Consider the following 13,219-nt stretch of genomic DNA (forward strand, 5'->3'; position numbering starts at 1 on the left):
TGTTAGGTAAGAGCACTTCTTGAAATCTTTGGCAAAGTCCTTCCTCTTTCTCTCAGTTTTGGTCACAGTCCTACTCAAAAAATTGACGGATTGAGATTTACAATCCCCATATAATCTTTCATCTAAATACTTTATGCTCATTCCTAATTTTTACCATGCCCCACTAGCACACCCAGTTATACACAGTGCTCTGCTCAGTCTAATGTGTAAAGCTGAAGGAAAGAAGGTCAAGGGTAGAATGTCCAAAATCGTAAAAATATATTTCTCTTCCCTCCACCCAGTCAGCAGAAGGTACTCTGGTACCTATTTTAAAAAAAGTTCCACTCCCCTCCAACAGAGGTTCTGCCTTCTTAACAACACAGTTATAAGCATATGTTTCCTACAACTTTCTTCAAGTACTTCTTTTCCAATGGCTTCATATAACCAGGAATAACAATTCAAGATATTCCTTCAAACATGAAATTTAACATAAATATCAAGGTCTCCCTGCAGGTCTTTTTCCCTTCCTCTGACAGAGTTACGAAATTGGCCAGGGGTAGAGAAAAGTAATTGTCATAGCTGTTCCAACACAAGCTCACAGGTCTTCCCACAGAGTCCAGGGCTTGATTTTACAAAACTGCTGAAAGGGTATTCCCAGAATGATTCCAACTTGATTTGGGATTATGGCTACCATACACACTCAGTCTTTTCATAACTTACAGAAAATCGAGGGGAAAAAAAAAACAAACCTATGAGGCGACCAACTCACAAACTCCAATGACCTGTTTCAATTCAACTCAACATTCAATTTCTGACAGGGAGGAAGACCTGACATTGAGGAACAGAGCACCTCTTACGCCTCTTGGGTTAGGAAGGGCATTCAACACAGAGGAGGTCTCTGATAATTCATCAAATGCATTCTGAAGTCATCTAGAATGGAGGTCGCAATTTGCTGTGCTTGGGGGTCTGCCTCACTGTGCTCCTGGATGTCACACAAAAGCTGCAATCCTTCCTCTTCGACTAACATTTTGCAGTATTTGCTGGCTGAAAGAAAATCAAGCAAAGAAACTTGATGGGCAAGCTGGCATTTTAAATATTCTGAAGTTACCACATTTGCCTTTTTGAAGAAAGAATACAAAGATTTGAGCCCTTTGACACAGGAATTAACAGATAAAATGAGTCAATTCAGAAGAAATACACCAACAATGCTTGACCTGTGTAATAATATAATAGATGATATTTTGTTTACTTCCAGACAACTTTATGCTTCAAATGTTTCTAATCCTCACTAAAAGGATAAGAACTTCTTTTAATATAAAAATAATATAAATTTCAGTTTCAGGCAATATGTGGAGCCAGATAACCTGAAAACACCAGGTGCTGGGTAAAAAATAATTGAAAAAAATTTAAACGCACAGTTGAGTCTACAAAGTAAAGGAATTTGTGTCCAGGAGTCAGACACAAGAGCAGAAAGGACCAAAAGTTCATGTAACCAACCTAACCTGCAACTATCCTAGGGTACTTTTGCTAACCTAGGAATTTAGATTTTAACTTAAGAAGTTAGAAGCAGAGGAGAGGGTATAGCTCAGTGGTAGAGCATGTGCTTGGTGTGTGCAAGGTCCTGGTTTCAGTCCCCAGTACCTCCATTTAATCAGTCAATCAATCAAATTTAAAAGAAAAGAAGAAGTTAGAAGCAAAATCAGTACATAAAGATCATCCCACAGTGGACTAGACAAAACAATGAAACATCTTTATCTTGGCCTGGGCTCCTGGGGAGAAGTCCTTCCTGAGAATTTATAACCACAGTCCCAAGTTGGTAGAAGGTTTGAATTTATACTATCCTAAATGTTCTGGGAAACTTTGAGCTGAGAAATTAATATAAGAATTAGTCTAATCTCAGGGAAGCCTCTGGAACACTTGACAGAAGCAAATACAAAGCTGTACTGAAAGGACATGTCCACAACTCAGTCTGAAAAGGATTCTCTTTATCAGTCCAAGAGCCAATTAGAAACAAAGAAATAATGACCCCAAAACACACTTCTAAGGCTATTACCAAGAATGCAGCACAAAGAAACAGAGACAGAAACTTTTTTTTAAAGGTTACAAAATGTGCAGGACAGGTTGAGAGAAGGTACAAGATAATTCTGATCTGTGTTATAAGAAAAGAACAAAGAAATAGGTGGAAGGTAATATTTTAAAAGAAAATAAGAAAATGGCTGGAAATTTTCATCAATTTTGTAAAGTATAACCATGACCTGAAATCTAGAGGCCATATAACAAAATACTGACTTGTGGAAACAATGAATAAAATCAAAACAATAAAATGGAAAAAATATTTGTAAAAGCTCCTTCAAATTAAAAAGAAAAAGACCAACAAACAGTAGGCAAAAACTGAACAAAGGATATCAACAGGCAATTCAAGGAAAAAGAGTTAATAGTGGTGACCTAGAATCAGAGCACTAGGTGAGAACCCAGCTCTGCCAGCACGAGCTGTTTTAACTTTGAGCAACCTACTTACCCTCTCTACACCTCTTTCTCTCATCTATAGCATATAGATAACAATAATGCTACCCCTTCCTTCTACCTGTTGTGAAGATTAAACGAGTCACTCATAAGAGCTTACAACACACACAGCCTGGCAAATAATAAATACTCAAAGGTCTAGTTGTAAATATAGTTAGTACTGTTGTAACTCAGTATACTGGAGTTTGTTTCCGAGCCATTCTGACTGACTGATCTGCCTGTATCTATTCACATGCCAGCACCATTTAAAGAGAAGTGCTAGGGCAAGCTCCTAAAAACATTTTTCTTGGTCAGTTCTTTCCTGCCACATTAATTTTAGAATAATTTTCAGATCCCTCATCTCTTACTCATTCACTTGAATTGCATTATATTCATAAATTGAAAAGAACTGAGGAATAGGTCTCATAATCACTACAGGCTTTTAAATTATTTCTTAGTTTTCTGCATAGAGGTCTCATTACTTGTTAAAGCTATTTTTAGATATTTTAGGCTTTTGAGAGTTAAACCTTTAATTCTAAACATTATACCTTAGGGTTTTTAGTATAAAATTATAGCCTATATTTCTTTTATAATAAAAGCAAAAATTTTAATAATAATTCTTAGCAAAGAATATAAGCCAAAAATTTCCAAGGGGAATTTAAAACAGGAAAACATGGAAAAACATTTAATCTGCCTGGGAAACAACTCCTGACTCCTGGTCCCCCAGCCTCCCACAAACCATTATAAGGCCGCAAATCTATGTATTGCTATAGGAGGAGTATTCATGATAAACTATTGAGTGAAAAAGAGTAAGCTATAGGACAGCATGTACCGAAAGAGCCCATTTTGTTTAAAAACATTATCATATTCATATACAGTACATATATAGGAAGTTATCTGGAAGAATAGTTATACTTATCTAATTAATAACAATACTTGCCTGTGAGGAATAGGAGTGAGTGCAAAGTTTCACTTTCTGTATTGCTTGACATCCACCCCCAAAAGGAGCATTTTTGAAACTAATACAAATGTTTTTCAGTTTCTTTTGAAAGAATTAAAATTAGGACACCGAAGAACAATTTTTTCGAAATTCCACCTTGAACTTAATCCTTATACAGAAAAATAGTTGGGAACTATTATGTTTTGAATACATACGGTTTTTACTGCAGACATGATACATGGCCCATAGTGCCCAGAGTTGGACCTCTGGTTGAGAGAAGTTGCCAAGGAGTGGGAAAAATGCCTTAAAGGATCTAAAAAAGTACAAAGAAGATGCTGACTCAGAATGCAGGCTAATATGAGGGATATAATAATAATTTTCAACATTTCCCCTACCAAGGTCAATTCCTCAATGAGACAGATGTATTGCTGAGCACATAACTGGAGCTAGCATTTAAGAAATGCCATTCTGTGTTAGACATCACACATTCAATATCTGATTCCACCCTCAATCTTGCATACTGCCGGCCTCATTTTATAGAAGAAGAAAACTAAGTCTCAGAGACTTCCTAGAAGTGATTTTCCCAATATCACAAAGAAGTAATATTTGAACACAAGGCTATTTGATTCTAACACTTTATCGCTGTACCATGGCCTCTACACAGTGAGTAGACTGAGGACAAGATTTAAGAAAAGCACTGCATCATCATTAAATTACCTGTAGGTCACCAATGCTGTCATCTTACAACTTGAACTTGGCCAATTCTGGATGGTTGCATACTATACAAAAAGAGAAACCAGGATTCTAGTATTGTATTCCATCATTTCTAAAGGGTCATAATAGGCTGTTACATGTCAAAACACAGGATTGATTACTCAAATTTAGGTATACCTAACCTGACAAAATATCAATGAGATTAACCATTTTATACGTAGAATATGAACAAAGTCATGTGGAAAACAATGCAATAAAAGGGGGCTTGTTTTAAGATAGAAGACTGCGAATGCATCCATTCCTTCCCTAAATCCTATGAAGAGAATAGTACAAATTGTTTAAAATAAAAGAAAGCAAACACACACAGAACAAAGCAGAAGGAAAATGGTAACTGAATTAATAGATCTAGTATGGGGAAGGTTAAAAATAAACCATTCTGAACAGAACCCTCAAGAGAGTTAAAAATTTGGCACACCAGTTGCTTTAGGAAGTGAGATAAGACGTGGGATTGAAAATAGGAGGACTGGTTGAAGCACCAAAGGACTGAGACTCCCAGATCTCCTCTACAACCCCTAACAAAAATTTCTGGACTGGGCAACCCCATAAGCAAATGACAAGAACAGGGGGCTAAAGTAAAATCCAAACATAAATGCTAAGGATCCCCTGTCCCCAACTCTCTTCCTCTAGTGGGTGTTCAGATTGCTGGCAGCCAAGCTTATAATTTTCAATCAGGAGAATAGAAGATTCTTCTTCAGGTAAATTCCAACCAGTTCAGGACAAAATATCTAATGACACTGACATTGATACACAACTAATTCAGATCATTCTATAGTGAAGCCCACAGTTGACAAGTTCCATCCACCTGTACACACCTTCCAAAGAGCCCCACTATTAGATAGGAATGGACAACTGAGGATCACCATATAGTTAAAAGAGGGGAGGAAGAGAAGTGAGAGGAGAAGGAAAGGATGATGGAATTAAGGAAGGGAGGAAAGCAGGGAAAGAGGAACGAAAAGAGGAAAGAGATGAGGAAGATAGAGGGATGGAGATGAGAGAGGGAAAGGAATTTCCCAGAACTGAAGGAAATGACCTTCCCGAGCAGTAAGGCCAATGTAAAAGATGAAAATAAACCCATATCAGAGCACATCACTGTGATTTCCAAACACTGAAGAAAAAGATCTTAAGGCTTCCAAAGAAAAATGGCAGAGGACTTCTCAACAGTGGAGCAATGCCTTAAAAGTTGTGAACGGAAATTATTTCAGAACTAAAATTCTACACCCAGCCATTCATCAACTAAATGTGAAAGTAAAACAAGGCCTTTTCAAACATAAAAGGTTTCAAATTTTCTCTTTTATATATCTCTTAGGAAGCTACTGGAGAATGTGATCCAACAGAATGAGGGAGTACACCAAAAAAACAAACAAACAAACAAACAAAAAAAAAACAGGAAGGTATGCAATCCAAGAAATGGGGAATTCAGCACAAGAGAGCAAAGAGAATCTCCAGGATGACAGAAAGGAATATCTGGGATGATAGCGGTCTAGCAGATACACAAAAACATTGATCAGATGGCAGAAAGACAGAAGGCTTTGGAAAGACATCTCTGAGAAGCTAAAGCGGACAGAATGTGTTTGAATGTACTGAAAGGAGATGTATACTTGGAATACAGGAAAGAGTGTGCACAGGGACAGGGAGAAAGGGGGAAAACAAGTTGAGAGATACTGCCTAAAATTGCAAAGTCAAAAAGTAGAGATATGGAAGTAAATACTAGAAGAAATCACTTAAAAAAGAACAAAGTAGGAAAGAGAGCTTTAATAAGCCATATACAATTGTTTGCATGTATAACTTTTATAAAAGAAAAAATATCAGAAGGAATGCAACAAAGTGTTAATAGAGATTAGCTTCGGGTGGTAGGGTGTGGGTGATTTATAATGTCTTCTTAATACTTTTCTAATCTTTCCTGTTTTCTACAATGAACACATATTTCAAAAACTCTTATGATCCAGAATAAGTTCTCTGCAAGAAGAGATGACTTTGGATTTTGTAAAAAGGAATGGTTCTTATACCAGATCCTGGAGAAGAGCACTCCTCTGAAGGTCATGGGATATCCAGGGCTGTTTGTCAGATGTCAGGTGAGCTATGATGCCTGCAGCAAAATAGCTGACTTCTAATTCCTTGCTATGGAGCAAGCTGCTGATATGCTTCACCACATCTTCAGTCATCAACTTGGAAGAGAGTTCTCTGACTTCAGCTATGTTGTTCTACAGGCGAGATGGGGCAGAGAGTACCAAGGACAAGAGAGGAAGGGAGAATCAGGAATTGGTTCCCCCTCCTCTCCTACTGCTCAGATACATACAAAAAACAGTCCCATTCTCCTCCCTCACAGTTTAGCCTAACATCTACAATCCCACCCCCCTGATGATGAGGACAATCAGTAATAACAATCGCTAAGCACTTACTAAGTGCCAGGCACTGCACTAGACAGACCAAAATGTCTTATTATCTGCCTTATGTCATTTAACCTTTAAAATAGTTCTACAAAGAAATTTGACTCTCAGCAAGACTAACTTGTCAGGTTCACACGGCTAGTAACTGGTTGAACTGGAATACAAATCCAGGTCTGACTCAAAAACTTATTGCTCCTGGGGCCAACTATATGCCACATTAGTGTTAAGTTTAATAGTAACAATGAAAGGCAGATAGTACTTTATTTTATATATTGTATTAGTTTTCTATGCTGTGTAACAAATTATCACAAACTCGGTAGCTTGAAACAACACACATTTTTCATCTCACAGTTTCCGTGGGTCAGGAGTCCAGGCCCTATTAACCTGGGTCTCATAAGCCTTCAATCAAAGTGCTGGCTGGGCTGCATTCTCATCTGGAGGCTCCACTGGTGGAGTCGGGGGACTACCTCCGAACTCACTCAGACTGTTAGCAGAATTCATTTCCTGTGACTACAGGAATAGTTTCAAGTTCTTGCTGGAGGCCACCCTCAGCTCCTAAAAGCTGCCCATAATTTCCTGCCATGTGGTCCCTTCTCTGATCACTTACTTCTCTAGAGTGTCTGCTAGCAAGGTGGATTTTCTATATATTGTAACATAATCACAGGAATGATATCTTTGCTATATTCTATTAATTAAAAGCAAGTCACAGGTCCTGCCCACATTCGAGGCAAGGGGTTACAGAAAGACATGAACACCAAGAAATTGCAATCACTGGGGGTCGCCTTAGGGTCTGTCCACTACACAGAGGAGAAAAAAAAGGTTTAGAGGGGAAACGCAGTCAAAGTGGACACAGCAGTTTTACTGCTTCTTCTGAAACTGCTTTCAGAAAAGTATAACCAACAGACTAGTCTGTTGAAAAGGGCACATGGCCCTATGCTGAAAACTGTCCTGTTCTGGATGGTATCTTCCCCTTGTTTTCCCCAAGACCAGCTATATTCTTCCTGTCAATAGAATGATTTCAACAGAAACTGCAATGTTTTTAGATCCCCTGCCCTTCTTCCCGAGGCCAGCTATATACTCTGTCAACAGCATGACTTCAGCATTAAGTCTATCAGATGGTAGCCCCAAACAAGAAGAAATGAGATGCTTGATAGCATCCTTAGCATAACTGTTGAGAAGATGGGAGCTACAGCAGAATGTGGGTCTTCATTCAGAAAAAGGAAGGAAAATGGACAACCTCACTAACCCTCTGCATTCTGAGAGGCTCTCAAAAAGACAAAAAGTAAAAAAGCACTCTCAGGTCAGCTACTAGTAGGATACCTAGCATTGTATAGGATATATGATGCTTTAATCCACCTTTCTGGCCTGATTTCCCATTGCTTTTCTTCTTCCCACCTTCTCCCCAAATCCCAGATATTCTGCATTACAGTGTCCACCAAAAGATTACATCTTCTCATTCCTCCCTAGCCAAAAATGACCTTTGTCCCTTCCTTCTACTCTTCTGTACCTTTCAGATTTCCAGTGTTAACTGTGTATTCCTCTCTGTGAAGTCTTCCACATCTACTCTGTTCCTAGTCCTGTATGTGCTAGGGATACAAAGGGAAAAACACAGTCCCTGCTTTCAAGGAGTTCATGATCTAGAATCAAACGCTCTCATGAGACTTGGTGCCTCCTTTCTAGCACTTACTGTAGTCGGTTGTAAATTAGACAGCTATCTGTATAAGAGTCTAACACCACCTCCCCAACATTAGAAGTACCACCAGCTTGATATATTTCACTTATCTGTGTCATCCACAACACCAGCCTAGCAAACTGCAGGGGCTTACAGTATGTCTTCATTACTTTCTGTAAATCTTCACCTTTATCTTTAGGAAACAAAGAAATTTCTCAATAAAAGATATTTTAATAGAGAGGAAATATAAAAGTATAAACAAAAGTATTTCTAAAAAAATCAACTGCCTTCTTAAAGAAGTATAGTAAAGTGGCTAATATTAGAGGGTCTGGAGCCAGACTGCCTGAATTTGAGTTCTGACTGTCTCTTACTACCTATGTAACATAGGGTAAGGGCCACTCTCTGCCTTAAGTATCTATAAAATGTTATGATGTATGGGTGAATACAGAACATAATGCAGCTCTTCCTATCCCTGTATATATGCCCTTTAGCAATGTGATTTTGCTCCCCCTCCCATCAAGGGGCAGCCTTCTCCTTTAATCTGGGCCTATCCATAGGCATAAGAAATACATACTTGGTTTTTGTCCCTAGTTCCTGACACAGAGCTCTTAAAATTCCTTGGAATTTCTGGAGTGATAGGAGCATCTTTGTTCTAATGAGGTAACTCTGAGCAGGCAACCAGATAGCTTCCAAATGGGGGCTGGATGCCAGAAAGACCAAACCTTGATTAGAAGCCTGGAACTTTCAGCCCTACCCCACAACCTCAGGGGGAGAGGAGAGAGGTTGAAGACTAAATTAATAATCAAGCATGCCTATGTGATGAGGCCCTCATAAAAACCCCTAAACAATGGGGTTTGAAGAACTTCTGGGTTGGTGAACACACTGAGGTGCTGGGAGGGTGGTGTACCCAGAGAGGGCATGGAAGCTCTGCACACATCCTTCCTTCCTTGCCCTTCATATCTCTTCCATCTGACTGTTTCTGAGTTGTATCTTACAATAAATTGTTATTAGCAGGGAAAGTGCCTTCCCAATTTCTGTGAGCATTCATTCTAGCAAATTACCAACCTGAGAAGGCGGTCGTGGAAAACCCCAATTTATAGTCAGTCAGTCAGCAGTAGGGTTCACCCTGTTAATGGTTGGCAGCCAAAGTGGAGGGAGACTTGTGGGACTGAGCCTTTTAACTTGTGGGATCTGATGCTAACTCTGTTTAGCCAGTGGCAGAACTGAACTGAATTGAACTGCAGGATACCCAGTTGGTGTCAGAGTTTGAGAAGTGGTTGTTGGAAACACCCCAGAACATGTAATCTGCTTTGACCAATGAGACATTAGAAAATGTGACATAAGCAGACATTTAAGAAGGACTTGTACAGTGAGACTTGTCTTCTATCGCTGCCCTGAAACTGCTAAGTGAAGAAGCCCATGGAGACACGAGGCCCAGCTAACAATCTGCACCAATGGTCAGAGAAGAGTCAGGCCATCCTAGAGCATCTAGCCCTAGCTGAGCCACCAGATGACAGCAGCTATATGAGTAATTCCACATGAGAACAGCAGAACTGTTCAGATGAGCTGAGTTCAAACTGTTGACCCACAGATTTATAAACAAATAAAATGGCTGTTGTTTTAAGCTGTAGTTTGTTTACAATAGATGACTCACATATAATGGTATTTATTTTATAAGGCTAGTGTGAAGATTAAACAAGTTAATGCATATAAACTGCTTATAAAAGTGCCTAGCATATAGTAGGTACTACACAAGTGTTAGTTCTCTTATTTTTGTAAATAATTAGTATTAACTCAAAACAATTCACCTTACCAAAAGACCAAGTACTTTGCTTTGTATTGTTGACTCTGAAAACGTCTGTGGAAAGAATATACAGGTTACTTTATCATGAAGAAAAGAACTTTACACATAAATTCAATCCTGTCTTCCCACCTCCAAGACTTGGATGAAGATTGTCAATCCTTGATTTTCAATAAAGTGCTTGCAGGCAGCTGGAGACTCATCTGTAAGATTCCAAAGTGCTTTCAAAGTAAACAAGAAGGTGACATCATCTAAATGCTCAGTAGTCTTTTGTTTTACTATTGCTAGAAGTTCCTAAAAACCAAAGAGACAGGGAGTTAGATGCCCTAATGACTGACTCAATTCCAGTAAAAGGAAAGCAATAGTTAAGGAAAGCTTTAGAACCAAACCTAGGTTCTACACCCAAGTGCTAACATGTAATAGCTTTGTGACCCACTTTCTCTCTATGAGTTACTCCTATTTTCTAGGGTTTTTTATGAGAATCAAAAGGAAAAAATTAAAGTTTAATAAGCACAGAAGCTCATACATATTACCTACTCCATTCATTTATTGAGAATGTTTAGTCAACACTTTCTGGAGTCAGGCACTTATTCAGGTAACAGAGATGGATTAAAAAAAAAAAGATAGTGGATTTTTCTCAGCTAAATAAAAGAATTTTAAGTTTTGGTAAATGCTCTGAAGGAAATACATAAAAATCTAAGAATTTTCTTTAGAAAAGGTGGGCGACAGAAGCCTCCATACAAAGGCAATATGTAAACTGAGATCAGAAGAAAAAGAAGATAAGCCAGCTAAGCAAGGAGTGGGGATACGGGGAATGAAAAGGGGGAGGATATTCTAGGCAAAAAAAAACCCAAAAAGTCTGATGTTCTACGCCACTGAACAGGTCAGTATGATGAGAGGACAACACTAGCACTATAGCTTGAGGAAACAACTGACTTACTTTAACACAGATTCCAACATACCATTTCAGATCAGAATATTTCCAGACACAAGTTAAGCTAGTATTCATGCTTTCTTTCAAGCATATTAGACGGCCACATGAAAGGAAAAAGATAGCCATTTCCACTTAACTAGCTAACAAAAAGATACATAAAATATAACAACACTAAGCAAATCAGACTATGTCTGTTTTCAGAAGGAATGAGACCACCTCAAATATTTTACCCAACCAGGAGAGAATATGTCAAGAGAATTCACAAAAATAAAGCTGTGAGAGCCAAAAGAAGAATATGAGAGTGCACACAACACCGTAACAATCACCTACACAGCCAACAGAGTGAGTGGAAGCAAGGCAAGGGAGGGAGCAGGGGAAGTAAAGCTGGCCCTGAAAGTAATGACAGCTATGGTCAGGCCCATGGGAAGACACTTTACATATTTGATCTTAATGATACTCAAAATAACTGCAAAATATTCCTCTTACGTCAGATGCCAGATTTTCAGATGAAGAATCTGAGGCAGAGAGGAAATAAGTAAATTATCTAAAGTCTATGGCTAGTTATTGGCTGAACCTAGATTGTTTTCATCTAAAGACTGAACTTTTGGTACCACTACCTAAAACTGTTTCTCCCAGAATTAGAGCACTATCCTTCCCTCCGTGTTACTTTAAGTACTTGCTCTCTATCAGTATGTCTATCTCTCTATCTCTATTTATATTGTTAGTATTCCCAATAACTTTAGTGTTCTTCCATCACATCATCTTGTCAAAACTCCTACCTTAGTTAAACCCTACTTCAGTCATACCCCACTCCCAAATATCTGAATACTGAAAAATATTGTGCTTGAGTTTCACTTTGAATATCTGTCAAAAATTTTCAAAATGGCATTCAATCCTAGTATATTTCTCAATGAATTTGCTCCAAAGGCTACTATTTCATAATTCACACTCCTCAAACTTTAATTGCCATCTTTTTCACTCCTCTCATTTGATTACTTCATCGAATTTTTCACTGAGAACTACTGCTATTCTTCCTAACAAAATCTACCACACTACTTGCAGTTGCATCAATGTGCTCATTGTACTCTGTCTTCCTTTCTGCTCCAATCTAAAGCCAGTATGTTTACGTCTGCTCTATATACAATTCCTACACACACATAAAAATTTGGCATCAAAATCATTTCCCTTTGTCTTGCCTACGTCATCAATTTTCCTCTTTTCAGACTTACTCTCATAGGTATAAAATACATCTTAATCTTAGGGGAAAAAACTACTAGCCCCATATAGCTATCTTTATTTCTCTGCTTTCTCATTACAATATGTCCAAAAGTTGTCTGCATTTCTCACCTCCCATTTGCTCATCATTATATATTGCCAATCAGGTTTTGTCCCACTACCCGACTAAAATGATGTAAGCAAGATAACTAATGGTTTCCATCCTGCCAAATCCAATGGTCAACTCTCTGTCCTCATCTCACTCAATCACTAAATAGCACTTGACATAATTGCTCAATTTTTCTTGAAGTGTTTTTCTTGGATTCTAAGACTCCACTCTCTACTGGTTTTCTTATTTGTTTTCTTATTTGTTTTGCTTTATCCCCAAACCTACCGGCTAGCTACCAAATATCAAAAGATCCCACTTTTAACAGCAGTGCAACAGGTGAAAGCTGTAGGAATAAATGTAAGAAATACACAGTATCAACATGAAGAAAACATCCACACACTTCTGGAGGACATGTAAGACTGACTAAACGGAATAATATACATATTCTCAGAAAGAATCATTATGAGAGAGATGTCAATTCTTCAAAGTCAATCTATAAACTTAAACACAATCCCAAAGAAAACAGGGCTTTTTGGAAATAGATAAGCGGATACTGGTGTTCATATAGAAAAAAAGATAAGCATAACTGAAAGAAACACATGGAAAGATCTTAACTCTTAAAGGATTTATAATGCTAGTAAATAAACAGCACAACAGCACATAAATACATATATGAATTAACCAAACAGAATAAAGTCCAGAAATAGATGCAAATATACATGAGAATTTAATATATGATAAAGGTGGCACTGCGTGACAGTGGAGAAAAGATGAATTATTCAATAAAGGTTAGAGAGGCAACTGGGCAGACACTGAGAAGAAAAAATATTTACATGTTAAAAGAAAGAAAAAATAAACCATAGATTGAAAAATACTCCGTGGAATAAGGGAAAACTAAATAACTCA

At 38.0% G+C, this 13,219-nt stretch overlaps 1 protein-coding gene across 1 annotated transcript in view; it reads right to left on the bottom strand.

Moving 5' to 3' along the window:
- Positions 1–832: 832 nt before the first annotated feature.
- Positions 833–13,219, bottom strand: part of ZYG11A (zyg-11 family member A, cell cycle regulator) — a 55,392-nt gene continuing 43,005 nt past the window's right edge. The window contains 6 exon segments of the mRNA XM_010951784.3: positions 833–1,023; positions 3,637–3,734; positions 4,139–4,200; positions 6,202–6,396; positions 10,068–10,112; positions 10,188–10,349. Of these exon segments, the coding sequence (XP_010950086.3) occupies positions 833–1,023; positions 3,637–3,734; positions 4,139–4,200; positions 6,202–6,396; positions 10,068–10,112; positions 10,188–10,349 (753 nt within the window).

Source organism: Camelus bactrianus, chromosome 13 (genome assembly GCF_048773025.1).
Source record: "Camelus bactrianus isolate YW-2024 breed Bactrian camel chromosome 13, ASM4877302v1, whole genome shotgun sequence".
NCBI lineage: Eukaryota > Metazoa > Chordata > Mammalia > Artiodactyla > Camelidae > Camelus > Camelus bactrianus.